Genomic DNA, 26,092 nt, shown 5'->3' with positions numbered 1-26,092 from the left:
TTTAAAGATGCAAGCATGTTGTAGCCCCTGTCCTCTACAGTTCTGGGCAGGGAATATAAAGATCTCTATTCTTAGGAGTAAATTGACTTTTCTAGACTACTTTGGGCTAGATTCACTAACCAAACCGATTGTGTACCAATCGGTTTGCGACCCCTTTGCAACCCGCTTTCCCTCCAACCCAATTCACTGACCTGTGTCCTGATCATCCTCCAATCAGCGCATGCAAATGAGGGGGAACGGCATTCAAATGATGGCAGGCAGTGATTCACTAACATAAAACCTGCAACACCAACTGGGCTGGCCGATCACAAACAAGCGACTGCTGAGGACCAGTCGCTCAGGTCCTTCCCGACTGCCCTGCTCTCTGCCCTGTTTTTCTGCTCTCTTCCCCTACTCTCCCGCCTGCCCCGCAGTGCAAGCCCATGGTGTTAAACCTGCAGGCTTAAAGCGGGTTAAAACCACAGGCTTGGGAAGAAAAATAAAAAAATAAAAAAAAACCCCAAGAAATTTCCTGCTCTGCCGAGCACAGAGGGCCAGCGCATTCGCAGACCATCTACATATGGTCTGCGCATGCTCAAGGGTCGCTGTTCAGCGATCCAATTCAGTCTGTTAGGGGCGTGATTCTGATCACCCTCATTTGAATGAGGGCGATTTGTGAATCAGCCCCCCAGACATGGATCGGATCCCCCTGGACACAGATCGGATCTCTCACGGATTGGATCGGATCCGATCCATGCCCTTAGTGAATCTAGCCCTTTGTCCTTCTTGAATACCACTGTAGCCAAAGTTTACTCCTAATAAATTTTTTAATTAAATAAACCAATGTACAAAAAATATGTGGTAAATATGTGGAACACCCTATGGCACAAGGAAGAGCACTGAAGTTTTTGTTTTAAAACACATTCACTCCTGTGGAGCCGCTTTGAAATGATCTCATCTTTGCTTCAGAACCAGATAAGTGCTGATTAAATATTCACACTTATTTATGGTACATGATAAAACACTAGTCGATTATATTTAGGTACTGAGAAGTGTCATGATGGTCCCAAACATGTTATCCAAGCTGCTCTGTTGCAGGAAACATGGACACTGAGCACTTTTCACAGAAACAAAATACCACATATTTTTGCACATTGGTTTATTTAATTAAAAGGTTTGTTGAGAGTAAACTTTGTCTATAGTGACAGAGGGAATATAAAGACCATATATAAAATGACATCAACTGAAGCAAAGACAAATATATTGTCACATTTTTGGGGGTTTGTTCTTTGTATTACAATAATGCTAAACAGCCATCACAATCTAATCAACCTATCCTGTGTCATTAATGCACCAAAGTGAGCAGAAAAACATTTTTTGTTGATGTGATTCTCCCCTCCCCCCCCCCCAAGCTGATAGTAGAGCGTACTCAATATCACTCCCATGATGGCAAAATGCTAAAGAAAATTAATAAAATGAACATTCCCAGAAACGACACACAACTATTTTGACTGCCCATATTTCTTGGCCCTCGCTCTCGGCTCAATTCATACAGGGGAAATATTTATATTGGTCATAGGTCTTTGTCTCAGTGGTAGTCTATTTCTGAAGCAGCTAACAAGGAAGCCCTGGCATGTGTCTTTGCTAGATGGATTTGCGTTCAGGTACTCTGATAAAACATCTAATAACTGATTATTCATGATTCTTCTTCAGATATTTAGTAGTGTATTTAAATTTTATTATGGCGCAAATTTAGTGATATGTTCACTTAAATATACAGGAAAATGACTAGAGGTGTATATTTATATAGAAAGCTTTAATCTTTAAAGAAGGTTGTTGGACACGCACAGACAGTGGCGTGAAAATATTTGTGTTTTACTCAGATGTCTGAAAGATAATCTAAAATCATCCATCAGTTCTCTAAGGCTTTCTCTCCCCCCCTCCCCCCCCAATTTCATAGGCTATCTGGAGAAGTTGCTTGCGCTCTTGAGTCTTAATTTTATACATTTTTAAATATTACAATTCTAAACTCCAGTGGTTAATAATGATAAATTTTACAGTTCTGCCATGTACACCTTATAGGATCTTTAGATCTATCAAAGTAGAAGATACATTTTTATCTAACTGCTTTGGGTGAATCTCTTCATGAAAAGGTGGTTAATAAATCCCAATAAATAAATACATAGCTAAAGAAATTAGATTTGTCCTTCAATCTAGGCAGTTGCTTTCTGTATTATCCATACAGAGATGACTTATGGAAGTGTGTCTAGGGCTAAATGCTACGCAGTAGAGTCCTGAGCTTGCCCTGGAAAAACCAATTTGACTTTTCACAGGCTCTTTTCAATTAGTGTTCAGGACTGGACTATTAAGACCCTGGGCACAGAGGTCTTGCATGGAACATTCACATGACTATATAAACTTATATAAAATACTAGGCATGGCACTCTGAGCTCAAATTTCCTGCTAGGGCACCACTGATGGCAAAACTTGTACTGCTCCTTTGAACAGTATCAAGTTATAGTGTGTGGGTGCATAATTGGTTCTGTAGTGGGTCCCACTGGAGAAAGTCTGAAATCCTCCAAGAGAGAACTTTTTAGTTCTTAGTGAGTAGATATGTGGCTTCAAAATATCATACAGGTAAAACTGGGGTCTCGTTTCACTGAACCGAACCCTATCCCCCACTTACTTGCTTTGTGTAGAGAGCCCTTAGCCTCATGAGATTTGGACAAGAGAATGAGAAATATAGAGTTTGCAGACCCCTAAACACCCCCCACCCCACATTTACCCTTTAACCTACAAGAGATGCTCTGCAAGGCAAACAGGCACCACAAGACTAATTCTCTCCAGGTTCCTACAGGAAACGATACAGGTCCAAACCATCAAAATAAGTCTGGCAGCCTGTCAAAGGATAATATTTAAAGGTAATGCCAATTCTCTCTAAACTGTTTTTAGAAAAAGGTGGGCATTTAATTAGTGAGGGTGCCAAAGGGTTGCTGCATACTTCTGATATGATATGTTTGTATGTCTTTTGCATTATATGAAGCTTTAAAAATGAGGTGCCATTGTGTCTTGACTAACCTGATTTTGATCACAAGTAGATGTCTAGCTGGTTTGAGCTTTTAAGGCAATACCACCTTATTGCTAACTTTTTTTCCTCCTAAATTCCAGTTGTGTGGCTTAGCATTGACAGCCGAGTGCATCTACTTCGTGTCAGACCAGCATAGCCTCTACCCACTGCTTGAAGCAACAGACAACGATGACATCTTTGCCGCAGCCTGGATTGGGATTTTCACTGGCTTCTGCTTCTTTGTCTTGGCACTACTTGGCATCGTGGGAATAATGAAATCAAATAGGAAAATACTCTTAACAGTAAGTGTTTAAATCAAATCCAAACAGCAAAACAAAAGAATGCATTTCCCAAATACAGTTAGTCTTAGGACTGGTGTTTAGCTTCTGAATGTTAACTATTTGTCCTAGAAGCTGTTGATAAGTCATATTACCCCTCCAGATGCATTTGGCAGACTTCTCTGCTGCCATTTTGAATGAGGTAATGCTGTCATGGTAATGACTGCACTATTCCTTAATTTTCTTTTGCAGTGACACTTATGTCCAGCTGTTTTGAAGCTTGCTGTTCTTCCCTTGAGACTAAGCAAATAAGACTTGATGGTTAATCAATATCATTCCTTCTCAAAGCTGCATTCCTCGAAGACTAAATGTTGCCACATCAGAAGAGTGGTGGTGTAAATTAATCTGGCACCATTTCTAAGCTTATCTAGTTTGGAAACTATTTAGTGGAACCTTGGTGAAAATGCCCCCTAGTCTAGCCACTACACAACCAAGATGCACTCTACAGAGCAGGCATGGTCAACCTTGGTTCTTGAGGGCCACAACCCAATTGGCTTTTTAGGTGTCTCCAATGAATATATAGAAGATCTATTTGCAAGCAATTATTTAACATTACAGTCAAACCTTGGATTGCAAGTAACTTGGTATGCAAGTGTTTTGCAAGACGAGCAAAACATTTTATTAAATTTTAATTTGATTTATAAGCAAGATCTTGCAATACAAGTACATACAGTATAAACGCATCACATCGGCACAACTGAGCCGATGGTTTTTCACTCACACACTCACACTCTTACTGAGGAGTGTAGTGATTGTTCTAAACAAGCAAGTTCTTGCAATACAAGTACATACAGTATTTTGTATTAAAGAATTTGGGTTGTGAAGTTTTTCCATTATTTCTTATGGGGACATTCGCTTTGATATACGAATGTTTTGGATTACAAGCATGTTTTTGGAACGAATTATACTTGCAAACCAAGGTTTTACTCTCTTTATAAATTTTCTAAAGAATTGAGTCCCCTTTCTAATTATAATAATCAAGATAATTGTCCTGTGAAATGTTTGGTTCCCACAGTATTTCAAACCACAATCTCCTTCTTAAATTCAAGTATCTTGATAGCCAGCATTCAATTACATTTTACAGCAAACGAGATTTCCAAAATCCATTGGTGGCAAAATGAATGTTTCAGTTAACTTGTGATTGTCCAACTCAACACAAGACTGTGTTTCACTATTTAGGTGTCATCAGGAGCTGAGATCAAAGGAGACTCTAAGGGCTCCTTTTACGAAGCCGTGTTAGCGGCTTTAGCGCACGCACATTTTTAGCATGCGCTAACCCCCACACTAGCCGAAAAACTACCGCCTGCTCAAGAAGAGGCGGTAGTGACTAGCATGGCTGGCAGATTAGCGCGCGCTATTATGCATGTTAAACCGCTAACGTGACCTCATAAAAGGAGCCCTAAATGCTCTCAAATACCTATAAATACACATTACAATTAATCTTTTTTTTTTTTTTAACCTTCTATATAGTTAAACAGTGATCAGTGTTTTATCATAAGTTTTACCTTGATAACACCATTCTGAAAATAAACAGATGCCAAAGGCAGGATACAGATCACCATACTCTGTCCATTGCTCTGGCAACAAGGTGTCTGGTGCTAACTGAAACCTACTGACCTTTTAAACTACAGAAATTTAATTGAAAGCTTCTGAACTTAATTATCTGAACTGAGCTATTGTCCAAATCGGATGGCATACCATTCAATTTCCCTGTTTAAACCTGCTGGTTCAGTAGTTGCCCATTGGTAAATTAATCCTTGTTTCTTTTGTAAAAGGATTTCAGATATGTTACCCTCATGAGTTAAATTAACCTGAATTGGTACTACAATTTTCAAATCATCAATTGCGTGATTTAACTGCCTCCAATGGGACACCAAAGGAGCCTCAATTTCCTACCCTTAAACTGTTCAGATGTGCAATACGTGATTTAACCTTGTGTTTAGTTTGCCCAATGTACCATTTACGGTGGGCCTTCCTGCTGTTGTATTAGAACTACAAAAAGGAAAAGATTATTTTTTGATCATAAACTTTCATCTTTTCCAATTGGGTTTTTTGGATTGCTAAAACCTTTTGATAGTACCTATTTACCATAAGGGCATTGGATTCCATAAATAACATAGCTTGTTTAACAATCAGAATAGGTTCTAATAAAAAAAATGGTTTACCACTATTAGAAATAATCACTTCTTTCACTACCATTGCATATTTGCAATAAATACAATGATTAGAACAATAATGTCCCTATTGTTCACTTGATGTCACTTCTTTAATCTGGTGGTTTAATAAGATCTCGGACAAATTTCTATTGCATGTATAGGCAAATCTAGGCTTACCTTGCAATTCAGGATGTAAATTCAAAGCAGACCAATGTCTGTGGATGGCTTCATGAATTTACTGTGCTTGTTTCGAGTATGGTAAATCACACGTTATCCACCTTATCACTAAAAACCTCCCTCCCTCCTACCCCGCCCCCCTCCCTGACCTCGATATGCCTCCAAACTCTCCAACTTGCCTACCTTGCCAAGCCACTTTATGGCCTCTCATATTCAATCTCTGTTTTATCCAAATATCCTGTCTTGTTATGCCTTTATATTATATGCCTTTCATTGCCATGTATGTAACATCGCTGTAAATGTACAGTCTCTTCTTTTGTTAACCGCTTTGAACTTCCATGGTATTGCGGTATACAAGAATAAAGTTATTATTATTATTATTATCTGTGGATTTTTCACCAGATTGGAGAAATAATAATAATGTATTTTTATATACCGCCAAACCATCAGTTCATGGCGGTTTACACAATAGTAATTACAAGAAGTAATTAAAATACAGATTCAAATAACAGTGTCTTATAAAAGAAAATAACACAATTCAATAAAGATACCATTCTCTATCGATATTACTTGCTCATTTGTATGCTTTGAGAATTGCTTTAAAGGGATATTCACATTGAGCAAATCTCATGTTCATACTTTGAGCACGTTTTTAATGAAATCTTGTTTTTGTCCATAGTCACCTCAATCTTAAAAATTGGCCAATGGGTACACTATCCTTTAAACTTTTTAGATAATAATTAGTGTAATATAAAATAGAATGCCAGTTTCCTTTCTGTAAATACTCGGAATAAATTTGAGTTTGAATAGTCAGAAAATCCAGGAGGATCTGTAGGGATTGATCTCCTCTAGCAACTGAAGAGTGGTGTGATAATTGGTGATGGGTTAGATTGTTCTAAAAATAAATGCAATCTTAGTTACTTTTCATGCATATGGTGGTGTTTTTTCTGTTTACAGTATCTGATTTTGATGTTCATAGTATACTGTTTTGAAATGTCATCTGCTATTACTGCAGCAACTCATCGAGACTTTGTGAGTATCTGTCTCCTTTTTAGTAAGAGTATGGGATTTCCTGTTAAGTCATGTAAAATTTTTATAGTGGGTTTTAGTTCTTGAACTTATAATTTTTGTTGGCTTGGGAAGGTCTGAATGTGATGGTAGATCCCCTTGATTAAGTGCTTATTGTGATTACGTGCTTATTGGATTAATTTGCCTTATTAGAGGCTTTCTTAAAGGGGATGGGACTTGATATACTGTTTTTCCTGTGTGGATACAATCGGTGGTTTACATATTTCAGACAGGTAGCCACAGAGCTGTAGTGGGAATTGAGCTCACGACCTCAAGGTGCTGAGGTAGCTGCTCTAATTACTAAGCCACTCCTCCCATTTTTTCCTTTTTGACTCCAGCAATATTGTGAATGATTTTTTCTTAAGTGCCATCAACACGCACTCAAGTCCTAACTCCTAAACATCTGGTCCAGAGCATCTTGCCGCGTGAGCCGGCTTGACTGCTTTGCTCAATTGAGCATGGTGATCTGTCTGTTCCATCTGTGCAGGACCTAAGGCTTTCTTCTTCCAGAAACAGTGTCTTTCACTGTATCGGTCCCAGGGAGTGGAACAACCTTCCAGGATATATTTGCCAATAGCAAAATTTACAGAACTTTAGGAAAATGCTGAAGACACCTGTTCTGTAAGATGACATATAGGGTCTGAGTTAGGCTGAGGGAGAAGAAGTGATGACTTGTTGAGTGCTGAGTGCTAGTCATGGAGGTGTTAAATGGTCTGGTCTGTTTTATCTGGCAAAAGGATGTCTGTCATTGGGGCAGCTTGTTTGCCTTATGTAATTTTATATTTTGATGTATGTTAGGGTTTTGCCAGTTTTTGTCTTAAATGATATTCATCGTTGATGCGATGTGTTATGTCATTTGCAATTTGATTCTGTATGTAATTTGTTATAGTGTGTTTTTTGTATTGATTTATATGACAAATGTTAATGTCTTATTTTGTATGTTAATATGTAACTCGCCATGGATAAGGGCGGGAGAGGAATAAACAAACAAACTTGATGAAATACAGATCTAAAAAATCGGTTTATTTCCTCTCAAGGAATTTCTCTATTTTGTGTCTTTCTCCCCCTCCCAAGTATGTGCTTGAATGTTGAAATCCTGCATGTTCAATAAGCTTCAGGAAATGTTTTGAAGTGAGTTCACATAATACTAAGGGATCCTCTACCAAGCCGCAGTAAGCACTAGTTCATGCTTATTGCAGCTTAAGGGGCTTACCAAGTGGCATGCACTCGGTTGTCTTTGCGGTAAGTTCTTAGTGTGCGCACATCCTATATTGCCATGTGTCATCTTTAGGAATCACATGCTCACTTTTCTGCTTTGTTTCACCGTTGGTCCGGTGCAGGCCTACAGTATGTGTCTCAGGCAGTAACACGCGCAGGTCTTCCCATCTCCTTCGCAGATCTGCAGGCGACGTTTCATCTTCTTCCTACAGATTGGTTTGCCTATCGACAACTTCAACATTATTTACAAGCTTTGACCCCGGCGGTACTGATGGAGGACATTCAAGATAAGTTGCAGGAGGCTATTTGCCTCACGGCTCAGGAACCTATACCTTTAAAAATTTACCACAAGTTCTTACAGGAGCTATCCGGTACCTTGGATTGTGCGACTCTGGCTCAGAAATGGACTGCTGATCTCCAGATACCCATATCGGACAAGATGATTCGTAGGGGTATTTGCCTGGGCAACTCTGCTGTTTTATCGTCAGTTGAGAAGGAGAGAAACTATAAATTCCTTCTACGTGCCTTCTACGCTCCGAAGAGAGCATACCTGATGGGGATTGGTTTGGGACATAGCTGTGGCAAATGCTCTCAACCTTTGGCAACTATTGGACACATGTTTTGGACTTGCCCATTGGTGTCCTCTTACTGGCTCCAGGTGGTGTCTTTTGTGGCTCAACTCTGGCATTGCTCCTGGCACCTACATCCGAGTTTTCTCTTCACTTTACAGATTAGGTTTCATCCTCCTCGACCTGGATGTTCAGCTTTCATTCGGAAGACAGTGTTGCTGGGACGGAAGTGTGTTCTGTTACAGTGGCTCTCACCTCAGCCTCCTTCCCTTTCTCAATGGAGAGCGTTAATGTTACAACATATGTTACTAGAATGGAGAGACATTGCTGATATGTCCTCTAAAGCGGGGCGGCTGTTCCGCCTATGTTGGCTGCCCTTTAGTTTAACTTTTACTCCTTATGTTCAACAAAAAAATTTGGGATGCTTAGTATCTTTTTGGTAATTTTCTTTTTCTCACTCCCATTGCTTTGTAATCTGAGTTGGTTGCCGCTGCTGCTACCCGGGGTGGGGGGTTGGGCGGTGGGGGGATTGGAGTTGTGTTATGCTGAAAATCTGATTATTGCTGAGCTGTATATTGCTGTGTTTTGCTTATCTTTAATAAAAATGATTTAAACATAAAAAAAAGAATGACCCATTTACCACTGCTGTAAAAATGACCTTAGTGCCTGGGAAAGACCCACATAAGGGCATACTAAGGCCACTCTTTCCCTAGGACACCTATGTTTCTATGCCAAATGTAACATTCTTTTAAGCTATCCATTTAACTCCTGAGGCAAGGGCTAAAATTTTTAAATCTAAGAGTTCTAGTATATCTTCGTAAATATTGCAAATACAGTATGAAGCTGATCTCAACTCACACTTTTTCTTTATATAGTTTATTCCTAACCTGTTCCTGAAACAGATGTTGGAGTTCTACCAAAATCCCAACCCTGTGAATAATGACCACGCCTGGAAAATAAATGGTGTCACCAAAACATGGGACCGCCTTATGCTGATGGTGAGTAATAAATGATATTGGCTAATTCAGTCAACCCTTCAATTTAACTGACACCTGCCCCCCAATTAGTCCATTAAAATCAAGTGTCCAAAAATATTAGATTCTATAATATATTGAACATAAGAATTGCCGCTGCTGGGTCAGACCAGTGGTCCATCGTGCCCAGCAGTCTGCTCGTGCAGCAGCCCTTAGGTCAAAGACCAGTGCCCTAACTGAGACTAGCCTTACCTGTGTACGTTCTGGTTCAGCAGGAACTTATCTAACTTTGTCTTGAATCCCTGGAGGGTGTTTTCCCCTATAACAGCCTCTTAAAGAGCATTTCAGTTGTCTACCACTCTCTGGGTGAAGAAGAACTTCCTTACGTTTGTACGGAATCTATCCCCTTTAACTTTAGAGAGTGCCCTCTCGTTCGCTCTACCTTGGAGAGGGTGAACAACCTGTCTTTGTCTATTCCCTTCATTATCTTGAATGCTTCGATCATGTCCCCTCTCAGTCTCCTCTTTTCAAGGGAGAAGAAGCCCAGTTTCTCTAATCTCTCACTGCACGGCAACTCCTCCAGTCCCTTAACCATTTTAGTCGCTCTTCTCTGGATCCTTTCGAGTAGTACCGTGTCCTCCTTCATATTCCAGGTGAGGGCATACCATGGCCCAGTACAGCGGCATGATAACTTTCTCCGATCTGTTCGTGATCCCCCCTTCTTAATCATGCCTTGCATTCTGTTCGCCCTTTTCACTGCTGCCGCACATTGCGCAGAAGGCTTCATTGACTTGTCGACCCGTATTTCCAAATCTCTTTCCTGGGGGTCTTTCCAAGTACTGCACCAGACATCCTGTATTCGTGTATAAAAATTTTGTTACCGACATGCATCATCTTACACTTATCCATGTTTAACCTCATTTGCCATGTCATGGACCATTTCTCGAGCGGGTTTGTCACATTGCAGGTCTTCGCAATCCTCCTGCATCTTCACTACTCTGAATAACTTCATATCATCTGCAAATTTAATCACCTCGCTCGTCATACCAATTTCCAGGTTGTTTATAAATATGTTGAACAGCATGGGTCCAAGCACTGAACCCTGCTGTACTCCACTCGTGATGCTTTTCTAGTCCGAGTATTGTCCATTTACCCTCACTCTCTGTTTCCTATCCGCCAGCCAGTTTTTAATCCACGTGAGTATTTCACCCTTGATTCCATGGCTTGCAATTTTTCGAAGTAGTCGTTCATGCGGAACCTCATCTAACGCCTTTGTATAATCCAGATATACAATGTCGACCGGGTCACCCTTGTCTATCTGCCTGTATACTCCCTCGAAGAACTGCAGCAAGTTCATAAAGCAAGATTCCTTTGCTGAAGCCATGCTGACTGTTCCTCGTCAGATTGTGTCTGTTAAGGTGATCAATGATGCGGTCCTTTATCAGCGCCTCTACCATCTTTCCCGGTACCGAGGTCACACTCACCGGTCTGTAGTTTCCTGGATCTCCCCTCGAACCTTTCTTGAAGATTGGCGTAACATTCGCCACTTTCCAGTTTTCCAGAATCCTTCCTGATTTGATAGAAAGATTGGCTATTAGTTAAGCAGTTCTTCCCTCATTTTCCTTTTCAATTTATTTTCTGCATCCATCTAGATTACGTTCTTACTACCCTCTCATCAATTTCCTTTTTTACTGTCTACCTACAGCTCGCCACCTCTTTCCCTCTCCCCCTCCAGTATTTCCCTAACTCAATCCTTTTCCCCCATCATATACCCTCTTTCTCTACCCCTTCCATCTAGTACCTTCTCCACTCTCTGTCCACTTCCATCTTCTGCTCCCCTCTCTCTCCTCCCATTTCCTTCCTGCATTGCTCCCTTATCTCTCCCATATGCACTTCCATCCAGCATAGGCTCCCCCTCTACCCGCCACACTACCATCCAATGTCTGCCCTTTCTCTCTCCACAAACCCCTCTTCAATCAGCATCTGCCCCCTTACTTTCCCTCCAATCCAATTCCATCCAGTATCCTTCCCCCTTATGTCTCTCTCCCTTTTCCCTATACATCAATTCCATCAGCACCACCCTTTTATTCCACCCTGCCCCTTTTCTCTCCCTGCACCACTCTTTCATTCCAGCAGTCTTGCTCCTTTCTCGCGATGACTGTAGCTGCCGGCTGCCGGTCCACCCTACTCTGACTTACTAGTTCTGGAGCAGAGTCGGCAGCCGCGTGCTAGAAGGTCCCGCAATAATTCCAGGCTTTGCTCCGGAAGAAGTAAGTTACGTCGGAGGGGGTTAACCCTGCAGACGCAGGGAGTTGCGGCAAGGACCTGCGATGACTGCATCTGCCAGGTTTACCCCCTCCGACATAACTTACTTCTTCTGGAGCAAAGCTGGCAGACGAGTCATCGGGGGATCTTCCTGCACCTCAGCGCAGCTCTGCTCTAGAGCAGTGCTTTTCAACCTTTGTACACCCGTGGACCGGTAGAAATAAAAGAATTATTTTGTGGACCAGCAAACTACTAAGACTGAAATTTAAAAAAACATTTCCGCCCCGTCTCCGCAAGCTCAGTCCCCGCAAACCATCTGATCCCATCCGCATAAGTCTCAGTTATGATTTTATATTGGACATATTTTATTAAAGTATAAAAAGAAACAATATTCTGTACAATTGTCATTTTATAAATATAAATATACAGAGCAAAGATCAACAAAACCCCTGTCTCCTCTCCCCTTCACATATATCCCCTCTACTATCAAGAAAACTGAACAAGCCAAATTATTATAGAATGCAACACAGAAATATATAATGCTAACAGAACACTGCAGTCACACATGACAGAAATAGTTTAGGGGAATGCCCCCTGGTCCGAGAGAGCCCTAAGCCAGCTGGAAGCTAAAGAATCACTGCCTGGGCTTTGCAGTCCCCAGTTATGTCTTTAGCAGGATACATATTTCAAATCTGATATATTCTATTGACAAAATAGAAATAAAATGATTTTTTTCTACCTTTTGTTGTCACTGGTTTCTGTTTTTATCTTCTTTTCACTCTCTCCTTCCAACGTCTGCCCTGTCTCTTCAATCCAGCATCTGCCTGTTCCATCCACTGTCTGCCCCTTCCAGAAACTGTCTTTCTCCCCCTGCCATCTCTCCTCTAGACTCCCACCCCACCTTTGGTCTGGCATCTATCATCTTTCCTCTGTTCCCTCATGGTCTGGCATCTTTCTCCTTTCTCTCTTTCCATCCCCCCTGTGGTTTTTAGCATCTCTCTCTTCTCATTTCCTCCGTTCAGATCTGATATCTCTGTCTCCTTCCCCATTCTCTGGCATCTCTCTCCTCTCTCTTCCCTTTCCTTCTCTGGTCTTCCTTCACCGCTCCACTATCTCAGTAACTCTCTTCTTCCCCCATCCAGCATATGTCCTTTTTTCTTTATCCCTCCTTCCATCCAGTATGTGTTCTTTCTCCACTTCCATTCAGCATTTGCTCTCCCTTCTCCCCACTTCCATCATCTGTCCCCTTCCTCTCAATCTATCCATCCTCCACAGGCCCATCTTTCTCCCTTCCTCACCTTTCCGACTTTGGCAACAAGATCGGCAAGGCTTCCCACCCCCCTCCGCGACAGCACTCAGTGGCATCGGCACACCGCCCCCCCCCCCCCCCGGCGACAGCACTCAGCGGCATCGGTGCCTCCCCCCTCTGTGACAGCACTCAAGTTTGGCCTCCTTCTCCCGGCATCAACAGAACTTCAGATCGGCAACAGTCAAATGCTTCCCTCTGACTGAATTGCCTGGGTGGAAACAGGAAGCTGAGTCAGGGGAAGCTTTTGACTGAGCACCTGTTGCCGATCTGAAGCTCTGTTGATGCTGGGAGAAGAAGGCCGAACTTGAGTGTTGTTGCCGGGGGGGGGGGGGAGGGCGCTGATGCCGCTGAGTGCCATCGCTGTTGCAGCCCAGGAATTTTCTGGACCTAGCCGGCTGTTCACCCCCCTCCTTTGGTACGCCACTGAGTCCATCCTTCCTGAATAGCTTACTCTTCCCCCCAGAATGTCGTCCAGTTGCACACCAAGTGGAATCCTTCTTCTTCCTCACATCAGTGCCTCATCCACGCGTTGACTGCTTGCAGCTCCATCTGCCTCTTCTCGTCAGCCCTAGGTACCAGCAGGATCTCCGAGAACGCTACCCTCGGTGTCCTGTAGCATCCGAAACTGGTCCTTCAGCTTTTCCCTGCTGTAGTTCCTGTTGCTCACAATGTTTGTCCCCACGTGGATCACCACCGCCGTATCTTCCTCTTCCATGAAGTGTGATGCAGTTTTTATATTTATTTGAAAATATTTAAAGTTTCAACAAACAATGATAAAACTGAAGAGAAATGGTTCCTCTCCTTACTCTAACTTCCCTTCCACCCAACCAAGTCACATATACAGTGGCATAGTAAGGGTGGGTGGATTGTCCTGGGTGCCAATTTGGCTGGGGCACCAGCATCTCTCTCCTTCCCTCGCCCCCTCCCCCCGCAACTTTTCAAATCTTTGTTGGCATCAAGCAGGCTGTCTTATGCATTACTTTTGGTGGCCTCATCCCTCATTTTGATGTCCATTTCCTGTTTGTGGACCCAGGAAGTGATATCGGAAGGAAGACTCTGCCAGTGTGAACAACAGATATGACTGTCTGCTCACTGCTAGTGAAGATGTGAAAGAGGAAGTGGTGGGAGGGGGGAGTAGCTAATTGCTGCCCCTTGTTTTAAACAATGGTTTATTCTGTTGAATGTATATCTAATAAGCATACACTACTTAATATGTCAACCTAGGTTTTAATGTGCATATACAACTTATTTTCTTGCATTTAATTTTTATGAAAAATGTGTGAACTGATGGTATTTTACACTTGTGTTTATACATAAGTGTAAAATAAAATAAAATAAAAAGCACCATCCCTATTGATGATTCTTATCACCTCAGAGAGCCCCTTAACCTACCCTATTTCAGAATCTAGATGGGGCAGGAGTGATCGTTGATAGGGTTACCATATATCCGGGAAAACCTAACATGCTCTCTTTTTAGAGGATTGTCCAGTTTTTGGAAACCCAGAGTTCGGAGGCCGCATCTGGAAGCCTTTGCACATGTGTGGCCATCACTGTGATGACAGACTCACTCATGCACACATGCGTGGGACATTGCATCGATGTATGCACAAAGGCTTCCAAATGTGACCTTTGAGCTTGGGGAGGTCCATATGGGGGCGAAGCTGGGGGGGGAGGAACGGGATGGAGCCAGAGGCGGAACAAGGTAGAGCTGGGGGTGAAACAGGGCGGGGCCAGGCATCTTTGGAGGGGAAAAAAGAGGGAATCTGGCAACCCTAATCCTTGGTGACTCGTACCCTTCTGTTAATATACATCAAAATGGAGGCAGGTGCACTTACCAGTTGCTCCTACCCTGCTTGTGTCATTTTGGTAAGTAACCTGAAAGAGTAGGGGCTTTTCTGTGTACTAGATTAAATGTTAAAAAGTGAAAACAGGAGTAATGAGAAGATGACAGTTTGCATGGGTCTGAAATGTTTCGGGTGAAAGATGTATTTGGACAATAAGATGACTTAAAGCAGGATACCCACAATGAATATGCATGAGACTGATATGCAAATTTCATTTATGCATATTTACTTGGCAAACGGTAAAATCTGGCTGGATGAGTTCCAAGGACCTAGTTGACAACACCTGGCTTAGGTGTTTGGTCTCTACACCCAGTCCTGGAGGGCTGCCAATAGGTCAGATTTACAGGAGATTCCCTAAAGAATATGCCCAAGAGCTACCTATTGTATCAGACTTCTCTTATGCATATTCATCAAATTCTTAAAACTAGCTATTAAATCTTTTAATACAAACAAGTATTATCTTAATCAATTCAATTTTAATATTATCTCCCACAATTCATTTCATTACAGTACAACTTATCAATACTTAACTTATTCATAAATATCGGAATAATTTAGTCAGTGAACCTAATCCCCATCAACTCACACTCACTTCCTAACTTTCACACACATACTACAGCCATTGTGATTACTTTTATCCAAAACTGGATCTTATTTAGTTCATGATCATCTAGTCAGAGAGGCTTCAAACTGAGAGTTGCACAACAGTCTAGCACATGAGAATCACAGTTTCGGCAGGCCTCTCTGTCCTCATGATGGTCCTGTTCTTCAATTCATTAAGCATTCAGCTCAACACAAGACTGTGTTTTGCCACCTGGCATCTTCAGGAGCTGTATTAGAACGCTCACCAATATCACAACTTCACCAGTAAATTAAGCATGACTTGGGACCCAGGGTTCGGCACAAGCTGGGATCAACTGACAAGTAGGAAACACACCAGGTAGATTTATTCAAATGATTCAAACCTTGTATAGTTCCCTTTCTGCCAGATTATATATTAATAATACTTTTTCAGAGCGTTTTTGTCTGGAGAGGGGAGTTAGACAAGGGTGTCCACCATCTCCTTTGCTTTTTGACATGTTATGGAACCCTTGTTATTGGCTATTCAACAGGCAAAGGAGATACAAGGTATTCCTTATGCAGGTCGAGAATATAAGGTCTCTGCAAATGCAGATTATATTTTGCTTCATTTGAAGAATCCTGAATATACCATTCCGCATTTACTAGATTTGATTGACCGATTTGGAAAATTTTCAGGATATAAAATAAATTGGAGTATATCGGAGGTTCTTCCGCTAAATGTACATTGTGTAAAAGGATTATTTGATTCATTACCCGTCCTTTGGCAGGAAGAGGGTATAAAATATTTAGGTATTGGGATTTAAAAAACCCTGGCAAATACAATGAGAGTAAATGAAAAATCTTTATTGCTGAAGGTCACAGAATTGTGGGAGCAATTGATCCTATTACATTTTTCTTGGGAGGGGGGAGGGTGGAGTTCGAACTGTCAAGATGATTATTTTACCTGTAATTTGCTACCAAATGAGTATGTTGCCAGTTTATTTTCAATGGTCCTTTTATAAGAAATGAAATAATATTCTTACTAAATTTATTAGGCTGGGTAAAACTGCCAGAATAGCTTTAGTATCTTTACAAAAACCAATTGTGGTGGGTGGGGTAAATTTCCCCAATTTTTATAGGTACCATCAGGCCTATATACTGCGTCAGGGTATGTATTGAATCCTTCCTGAGCTTATGGAACATCTGATTATTATTATTAGTAGTAGTAGTAGTAATTTTTTATATATAAATGCCAGAAATACACTAGTGTGTGTAGATCAAGACAAAATAATAATTCTTGATTCAAGTAACCAAATAGGACATCTGCAAGTCAAGCAACTTGTCAGTTTACCAATTGTTACTTTTTTTGTGGCAGGATCTGATCCCATCATCTATGTCCTTTTTAAAAAATATATATATTTTGGTGGTTGTATAACCAAAGTAATGCACATGCATGCTTGTAGCTTTTTCAAAATTCATACAACAGGTTTATTTACAGCTCATTCTGGCTTTTGTTTTTGCAGAATCACTGCTGTGGTGTGAATGGCCCATTGGACTGGCAGATCTATATGTCCTCCTTTAGGAGTGTTAATAATGATGCAGACTTCCCCTGGCCCAGACAGTGCTGCAGGATGAATGATTTGGGACAGCCAGTGAACCTGAATGCCTGTAAACTTGGAGTCTCTGGCTATTTCTGGAACATGGTAGAGTATTTACCTCCCTCAGAATGTAACTGATCAGTGCAATAAAAACATGGACTGGGAGGCAGCCAACTGGCTCAAGTTATAAGAATGTAAGAAACCATATTGAGTCAGGGGATGGGACTTGATACACCACTTTTTCTGTGTGCCCATGTAAACCACTTTGTGTAAAACCAATGAAGTGTTAAGTGACTTCCCAGAGTCATAAGGAACTGTTGTGGGAATCAAACTCGCAAACTTGAGTGCTAAGGTAGCTGGTCTAATCACTAGGCCACTCCTCCACATTCTATCTAGCTAAGCATCCTCTTATGTAGTGGGCAATTCATATTGCAAGTATCCAGCAAGGTTATTGATCATTTCTTCTTCCTTATACTAGAATTTTCATGACAAAAACATGCAGCAAAGTAAAACGTGTGACTCTGTAAATCTGACAGTGAGTTTCCCTGTGATCAATGAATTTACTGGATATTTGGGTATCTGGTGTCCAAGTTTGGTGCCAGTTCACTGGCTGCTCCTAGTGGTTTGCTCAGTCTGTACCAAGTAATATAAGGTTAAATGGAGTGTGATTCTCAAATCTATTCATTTGGCACCAAGAACTATGTTTAGGGTACAGTTCTTGTTCTGTATAGAAATATCCTTAAAAAGGACTTTAATTTTTTTTTTTTTTAATCGTCTGTTTAGTCCGCTTATATTGGACTTACTTGTTTTTAACCCCTTCCTTATGTTTATTCTTTTATATCTTATTTTTCTTTAACCATTGTAGTTCTCCCCTTTTTTCCCGACTCGTACCCGTTTGTCTAGTCGAGTATATTATTGTTTTATTTATTCAATTTTCTATACTGTCTTCCCAGGGGAGCTCAGAATGGTTTACATGAATTTATTCAGGTACTTGAGCATTTTCCCCTGTCTGTCCCGGTAGGCTCACAATCTATCTAATGTACCTGAGGCAATGGGGGGATTAAGTGACTTGCCAGGGTCACAAGGAGTAGCGTGAGTTTGAACCGACAACCTCAGGGTGCTGATGCTGTAGCTTTAACCACTGCACCACACTCTTCACTGTCGTATTTTTATTTTTTTTTTTTAATTAAAGTTATGCTAATTTGTATTATCTGTTTTTACCCTATTTTAAAATGTATAACCACCTTGAAATTGATAAGGTGGTATATCAAATTTATAATAAACTTGAAACTGTATAATTCTGTACATTTTTATCCTGGCCAAAAGAACATGATTTTGTTGGTCCATAGGTAGCAATACTTGTAATCAAGTATGCAAAAGTGACGCTGAGGCACTACAGTACATGTGGCTAACAAATAATCCTTATGGTCTATTTAAATTTACTGTTAAGCCATTTCATATTTGATTTTAGCCTGTTCCTCACCCCACATATAGTTACGTTTTGACACTCCAAAATCCTACACTGCCATCAAAGTTCTTTTTTCCAGGTTGTACTTGTGGTACATTTAACTTAAGAAAACTGATTTTGAACGTCTGGATGCAATACGACTATGGCTATCTTTGTGCTTTTGTTATTGACCTATAGGGTTGCTATGATGAAATTGCTGGCCCATTGATGCGTCATGGCTGGGGTGTTGCCTGGTTTGGCTTTGCCATCCTGTGCTGGATGGTGAGTGCTTTCTGTGTGTCTGGTTTTTTTTTTTTCTTGTAGAGATTCTCTTCTGTCTCTCTTGGACTTCAGTACCTTAGCAGAATCGAGACTTTGAGGCTCTGATGCACAAAAGGATTATCAATCATCGTAGCAGCCACCAAACCCAAGACTCCTATGCTAATGTATTATAAGGAGCTCATTAGTATTTTAATGAGTACTCCATGTAATGCACAACAGGGCAACGCATTGTTTCCTGTGAAGACTTATGACAGTCTGAGCAATCATGGTCTTGGTTTCCTGTCGGTGCCTCAACATTGATTGACTCGGGTATTGATAGGAAAGTAAGGCTATGATGGCAGATTTTTCAATTCCAGCCCCAATATACAAAAAAAAGTTGCCTGTCCCTCCCTCTCACCCACCAATTTTGCTCCCAACCCACATGTTAAAAAAAAAAAAATCAGCAGGAGGATTGCCCATTCCCTCTTGCCACAGGGCCAGAAAATACCCCCCCCCCAACACCACTGGAACACCCCCCCCCCCAATACCACTGAAACAATCCTCCCCTTACACACCTGTGTCTTTTTTCCAAGTTGGCAGAAAGGATGCCCACCCCTTCCTGCCTGGTGGGACCCCGATACCCTCCTAAAAATAAAGGGCCTTCCCCTTCCTGGTGCATCCTGAGGGGACCTCTTTTGTCCTTTTTGTTACTGCTGCAGCCTGGGTGGAAGGGAAGAGCATATTCCTAGAAATGGGTGTGTCTATTTCTGGGCAGAATGTCATTATTCTGTGGAAGCCCAACTTACACAAGCCTACTTGAGAAAAAACAATGTCAAACCACACTCTCAGGAAAGTTCACAGCACAGTAAACATATATGAATCATGCAAAACAAACGGAGCTGTTTAGAAAATACAGTACTTATATTTTCACTGGGAATGTGAATAGAGAACTCCGAACACCTCAATGGCTTTTACTGTAAAAATTTCCATGAGGTAAGAAAAAGCCTCAGCTCCCCTTCTCCACCAAACCAACAGCTAAAGTCATAAAAAAGTGGAGGCTAAACGGGGTAAGATTAAATCACTGGCATAAAAAAACCTTGTTTAATATTTCACTAAGAAAAATCCTTATGCAATGCAAGCCAGAAAGATATCTAAATTTACCATCAATTTACCAGGAAAATAAATGTCTATTAGCAACTAGAGCTCTAATGATCACAGTAGAACAATACTCATCTGAGATGAAAGACAAAAAGTATATCGCACATCTTTTGACGATGTCCAGCGTTTCACTAATTGTAAGCTGCCTCAGGATGTAAAGGTGGTCAATCTTTCACTGGAGCTCCAATTTGAACATGCACATGGAGGGGTGTTGGTGGGGGGAAACCAGGAATGGCCAGCTGTCTCGGTAAAAAAATGGAGCCATATAAATTATTCTACTTAGAACCTGCCCATTCTTTGCACTTGCCACTAATATGATAGCTCAAGAGTCCCAGATATGCCTATCGAATCTGTGAACCTTTTTATTTAAAAGGGTTCCCCCCCCCTTTTTTGTGTTTTGCTAGCCACTCTACTTCCCCCTAGATATTTATCCAGCTAATGCTCATTGAGGTATTCCATTTCCCACCCTCATCTTAGTTCATCTTCCTGATGCCTTTTGAGTAACGTGTACCTGTGCTCTAACATATAATCATAGAATGTGTTGGTAATCAAGAAATCTTTAACATTGCCTACTACATCTTCACAAACACTCTTTTGTAAGCATGTAAACCTCTCTGCTGTACTGCATAGCCCTATTGTGGTAAGTATTTGACCATAAACAGCATCAAGATAGCACCATTGTCACTCCTCAACCAGCTAAAATTTCCTTATGGAGGCAGTGCAGGCAGAACTCATGAGTATTCATTATGGATAGTCTGACTACCTGAGTAGTTGGGGAGCCCCAAGACCAGAGCACAAGAGAAGAAACAAGTAGCAGGGTTGACGGAGACTAAAGGTTAATCCAGTAGTATTCCTAAAGAAGGCTTATTAAATCATCAAAAGCTTGACTCGACGTGGATCCAGGAAGTGGCATCAGAGGGAGAGCTGAGACCGGCATAGGTTTGACATGCTGTTTGTGCTGACAAAGAGTTGGGGGAGAAGGGGCACCTACCTTTATGCCATTGCATGACACCATATGTTTTGGTTCTCAAGTTTGGTTCTCAAGTTTCCGAAGCAGACTACAGCTGAAATTCAGCTCGTGTTGTCAAGCTTTTAATTTTGATTTAATAAAGCCACCTGAAGGAACACTACTGGTTGGGCCTTTTGTCTCCACCAACTCTGATGTTTGTTTCTGGGGAGCCCCTCCAGGACATATGGGAACCATTGCTAATTCCAAAGCAGGTGTTTTAAATCCTTTAATTGAGAAGTAAACCTGTTCTAATTTTTTTTTTCTTCTTCTTCTTTATATCCTTGCAGTTCTGGGTACTCCTTGGAGCAATGTTTTACTGGAGCAGGATTGAATATTGAATGGATCTGCTAATTCACCAAAGACTTATGTACATGACATGTGCTCCTGCAGAATCCCTTAAACCAATATGGAGGATTTCATGCATTCAAATCCATTCCTTAAATCTATGGCTTATTGGTCCTTGAATGCCCACAAAAACAAGCCTGCCATTGTATAATGGTGCATTTTCACATGTAACCTAGTGATCTTCCTGTTTAACGTTTGTATTTGGATAGTGGTAGATTGTACTAAAATGACTCCCCACTTCTGCCCCCTCCTTGTTTTGTTGGTCTTGTTAAGGTGTGTGAAGGGGAGGTGCAGTTATTGCCATCTTGGAGGCGTGGCCATCTTTAAGATTTAAGGTTTGTGATATTAGAATGAAGTGGTACCATTACATGGCACTGGGCCATTCACAGGATTAGCCCTTTTAAGAAAATGCTGGTTTTTGTAAATGGAAGGCCCGTGAAGTTGTATGATGTATCTCTAAATATAAAGATTTTAATTGGATGTTAATAATGTCTCATTAATGATTGCTATAGTTAATTCTTGTCTAGAAATTTTGTGTAAAACTCCTTTTTTATTTTATTTGTGGATTAAAAGTTTTGTATTTCTTTTGTCAAGTATTTCTCTAGTAATTCTTTGGTCACTTCTTGGCAGCCTTTGTTTTCTGAGTAACCTGGAAATTTGGTAAGAGTTGTATTTATTTGAAGTTTAGGCAGAAAGCTAACCTGCCTCTCCTTCTTGTACCTCCTCTGTTCTGGAGCTTATTGACAAGTAAAGCACCAAATGCAAGTGATCCATCAGCCTGCATCTTTTTCTAATTTTTACTTTAGTGGACAAGTAGTACCAATCGGGAGTGTGCACAAATCTAATTGCATCTAATTCAATAGATTCTGTAATGGGGGCCTGCTCTCAAGGGTGTTGGTGACTATTTACAGAAAAAAAATCACATACAAGTTGAATGGAAAAATCAAGCCAAATAACCAAAAAAACATTCAGCAGCAGAAAAGTGCTAATATAAGGACTTAAATCTATATTTAGTTTAATTGTACAAATACAATGGAGAAAAGACAGTGTCATCAGGGATATAGAATGAAATTGATGTCCCAAGTACTATCTTGTTTCAAATTAATTATTGAAGCAGGAAACGTATCCTAGGTCTGAAACACCATTCACATATATAGTTCAAAAACCACTCATCATTTTTATAAATTGAAAAGATAAGTGTCCAATTCAAATTGGCACACATAAAAGAGCAAAGTTCCAGAGCTTGAACAGTACATGCAAATCTTTGCGGTAAACTCCCCCCCTGCTCTTTTTGTGAGTTGATTTGAATTGGACTGCCTACAGATAGACAAATATCTTTTCAATTTATAAAATGAGTGGTGTGTTTTTTTGTTTTTTTTTTAATGTAAATCTTTATTCATTTTCAAACTTACAATAAGTGTGATGATATATCCAAACAAATTAACAATATATATATATCACTTAATAATCATCAATGGTACAAATTATACTCTTATCTCCCCCATCCCACCCTTACCTATCATATAATCAATACCTTATACAATATGTAACAATAAAATTACCCCCCTCCCTCCCCTCACATTAGAACTTGTAAATTTAAGGGGAAAAAAATTCATCTAATCAGTACAATACTTTATTAATGGCTTCCAAACATCTTGAAATTTCCTGAAACATCCCCGCTGTATTGCAATAAATCTCTCCATTTTATAAATATAACATAAGGAATTCCACCAGAAATTATAATTTAATCTACTCCAATTTTTCCAATTATACGTAATTTGCTGAATGGCAACGCCAGTCATAAGTAATAATTTGTTGTTATTTGTAGAAATCTGACTTTTTGCTCTCATTACCATACCAAACAGCACAGTATCATATGATAATGCCACTGGGTTATCTAATAAACAGTTAATTTGGTCCCAAATTGATTTCCAAAAATTCATAATAAATGGACAATAGAATAATAAATGATCTATAGTCCCTGCTTCGAGATGACAGTGCCAACATTTATTAGACTTAGAGCTATCCAATTTTTGTAACCGAACAGGGGTCCATAATGCTCTATGTAACAGAAAAAACCAAGTTTGTCTCATAGATGCCGACACTGTACATCTTATCCTCCAAGACCAAATTCGTGGCCATTGAGATGCAGTAATTTGATGCTTAATTTCAATGCTCCAAATATCTCTCAGACCAGTGTTTGGTTTCTTTTAATAAGTCCAGTTAATAATTTATACCACTGGGTGGCCTCGTGACCCAAGAAGTCCACCTGAAAGCATAGGAATTCCATACTATAATGATTATTAAGGTTTTTCCAGTCAGGGAACCCCGCATGAATGGCATGCTTCAGTTGCAACCATCTAAAAGAGAGAGGAGAGAAGGGAAGCAGGAAGCAGAGGAGACAGGCAGCGTTGGTGCCGGGCACCGAAGCAAGCAGGAGGAGGAAGACAGTAGGCTCGGGGTAGCGGCGAGAGTTCGCTCCGCCCCCCCCAAGCGTCACAGGCAGCGCCGGACTCCCCCTTGAAAAGGGGAGGAGCCAGCGCGGCACACGCGGTGCCGAAGAGAGAGGAGAGAAGGGAAGCAGGAAGCAGAGGAGACAGGCAGCGTTGGTGCCGGGCACCGAAGCAAGCAGGAGGAGGAAGACAGTAGGCTCGGGGTAGCGGCGAGAGTTCGCTCCGCCCCCCCCAAGCGTCACAGGCAGCGCCGGACAGACCGGTAAGGAACCGACAACCACAGAAGGTAAGGAAGAGACAGACACAAAAGAAACCAACCCGCACATACAATCAAGGTGAGGTAGAGCAGAGACAGCACACACGAGAGAGACAACAAGGCAAGCAACACAAGGAAGCAGCAGGCAAGGGACACAAGCACACAAAGGCACAGGCACTGTAACACAAACAGACTCACTCAAATAGGAAGCTTGCAGTCAGGAAGTCAGAAGGTAAGGGGGAGGTAGGATCAGTAGGAAAAAGAGCAGCAGTAGGTCACAACAAATCACTCGGACAACCCACGAGTGAAGCACGAAATGGAAGCCCAAGGAAGTCAGAAGATGAGCTTTCCTGTCTTCTGCATCGACTGCAATATGTATGACTACCTCCCTTCGGGGATCCAGGCATACATTTGCGATCGATGCATGGAGATGGATAGCTTGAAATGTCAGGTAAGACTATTGGAGGGAACAGTGATGGAACTCGAAGACAGAATCCGAGCACAAGGGAAGATTCTAGTGGAGTACAGCCCAAACGACGAGGTCAAGGATCTAGAAACGTTCATAGAGGAAGCCCATCAGCACCACGTAGAGTTCCCAGGGCTGGAAAACTGTACTCAGGAAACACATGTGAGGAGAGAAGACATCCATGCAAACACAGAAGAAAACGAAGACGAGATAGGAGACAACCGCACAACAGGAGGAATAGTGAGAGCACAGGAAGATGTCCCCCCACCCAAAGAACAGGAAACAATTTCAAGAGTATCATTGGAGGAAGATGACTGGCCCTACTCCAAGGACGTGGACCTACGCCCCCCAAGGAACTCCCGAATAAAGAAGATGGGGATCATCGTAGGCGACTCCATTATACGACACGTGGACAGCCACACCGCAGGAGGAAGAGAGGACAGAGTCGTCACCTGTCTGCCTGGAGCAAGAGTAAAGGATGTGACCAGCAGGATCTCCAGGATCATAGATGGCGCACGGGGAGTGGACACCGCTGTGCTTATCCACGTGGGAACAAATGATGTGAGCGGGCGGAAGTATGACAGGGAAGAGATGAAGGGCCAGCTCCGCTCACTCGGAAGACAATTGAAGAACAGGGAGGTGAAGGTGGCCTTCTCTGAAATCCTCCCTGTACCAAGAGCAGATGGAAAGAGACAAGGGGAATTGCAAGTGATCAACGCCTGGATGAGACGATGGTGCGAAGACGAAGGCTTCGACTTCGTGCGCAACTGGACGGCGTTCTGGGGAAAAAGCAAGTACTACAGAAGGGATGGACTACACCTCAACAAGGAAGGAGCAAGAGTTTTGGCAGGCAACATGAAGAAAGCAATAGAGAAGGCTTTAAACTGAAGGACAGGGGAAAGCCGACAGTCGACAACCGGTCGATGGCACGGACAACAGGATGCCCCGACGTAGGAACAAAGGACCACTACTCATACACAAGAGAGGTCGACCTCACAGCCAACAAAGGAGAACAAGCAGGAAAGGACAACTCAGACACAGGAGGGGATGACCACACAGCAAACATGGGAGATAACACAGGAGCAGTAAAGGATACCGTAAATGAAACTGTAAGGACAGCCAAGAGTAGAAGGTCCAAAAAGGTAACACGAAGGGAACTTAGATGTATGTATACAAATGCTAGAAGTCTAGGAAACAAAATGGGAGAACTAGAGACGATAGCAAGACATGAGAACATGGATATCATTGGCATAACAGAAACATGGTGGAATGAAGAAAACAAATGGGACACAGTACTACAGGGATACAAACTATATAGAAGAGATCGAGAAGGGCAGAAAGGTGGAGGTATTGCCCTATATGTTAAGGAAGAAATAGATTCTGTTGGAATGAGTACAACAGACAGGAAAGAGAAGCTGGAGTCCCTCTGGATCAAAATTCCTGGTCGCAATGGCGCAGATATAAAAATTGGCCTTTACTATCGTCCCCCAGGACAGGCGGAAGTCACTGACTCAGAAATGATGGAGGAAATCAAACAAGTATGCAAGACAGGCAATGTAGTTATATTGGGAGAC

General features: G+C 41.5%; 1 protein-coding gene across 3 annotated transcripts in view; it reads left to right on the top strand.

Annotated features, from left to right (window-relative positions):
• The window catches only part of UPK1B (uroplakin 1B), a 37,847-nt gene extending 15,908 nt beyond the window's left edge, over positions 1-21,939 (top strand). For all 3 annotated transcript variants that reach the window (XM_033940285.1, XM_033940287.1, XM_033940286.1), the window contains 6 exons: positions 3,148-3,348; positions 6,675-6,749; positions 9,448-9,570; positions 17,049-17,228; positions 18,769-18,852; positions 21,286-21,939. In XM_033940285.1, coding sequence (XP_033796176.1) covers positions 3,148-3,348; positions 6,675-6,749; positions 9,448-9,570; positions 17,049-17,228; positions 18,769-18,852; positions 21,286-21,336 — 714 coding nt within the window. In that variant the 3' untranslated portion in view covers positions 21,337-21,939. The remainder of the gene's footprint in view (positions 1-3,147; positions 3,349-6,674; positions 6,750-9,447; positions 9,571-17,048; positions 17,229-18,768; positions 18,853-21,285) is intronic.
• The last annotated feature ends 4,153 nt before the right edge of the window (positions 21,940-26,092 follow it).

This window comes from Geotrypetes seraphini, chromosome 4, assembly GCF_902459505.1.
Source record: "Geotrypetes seraphini chromosome 4, aGeoSer1.1, whole genome shotgun sequence".
In the NCBI taxonomy this organism is placed as follows: Eukaryota; Metazoa; Chordata; class Amphibia; order Gymnophiona; family Dermophiidae; genus Geotrypetes; species Geotrypetes seraphini.
Note: the sequence above shows the minus strand (reverse complement) of the source record. Positions and strands in the feature narration are given on the sequence as shown.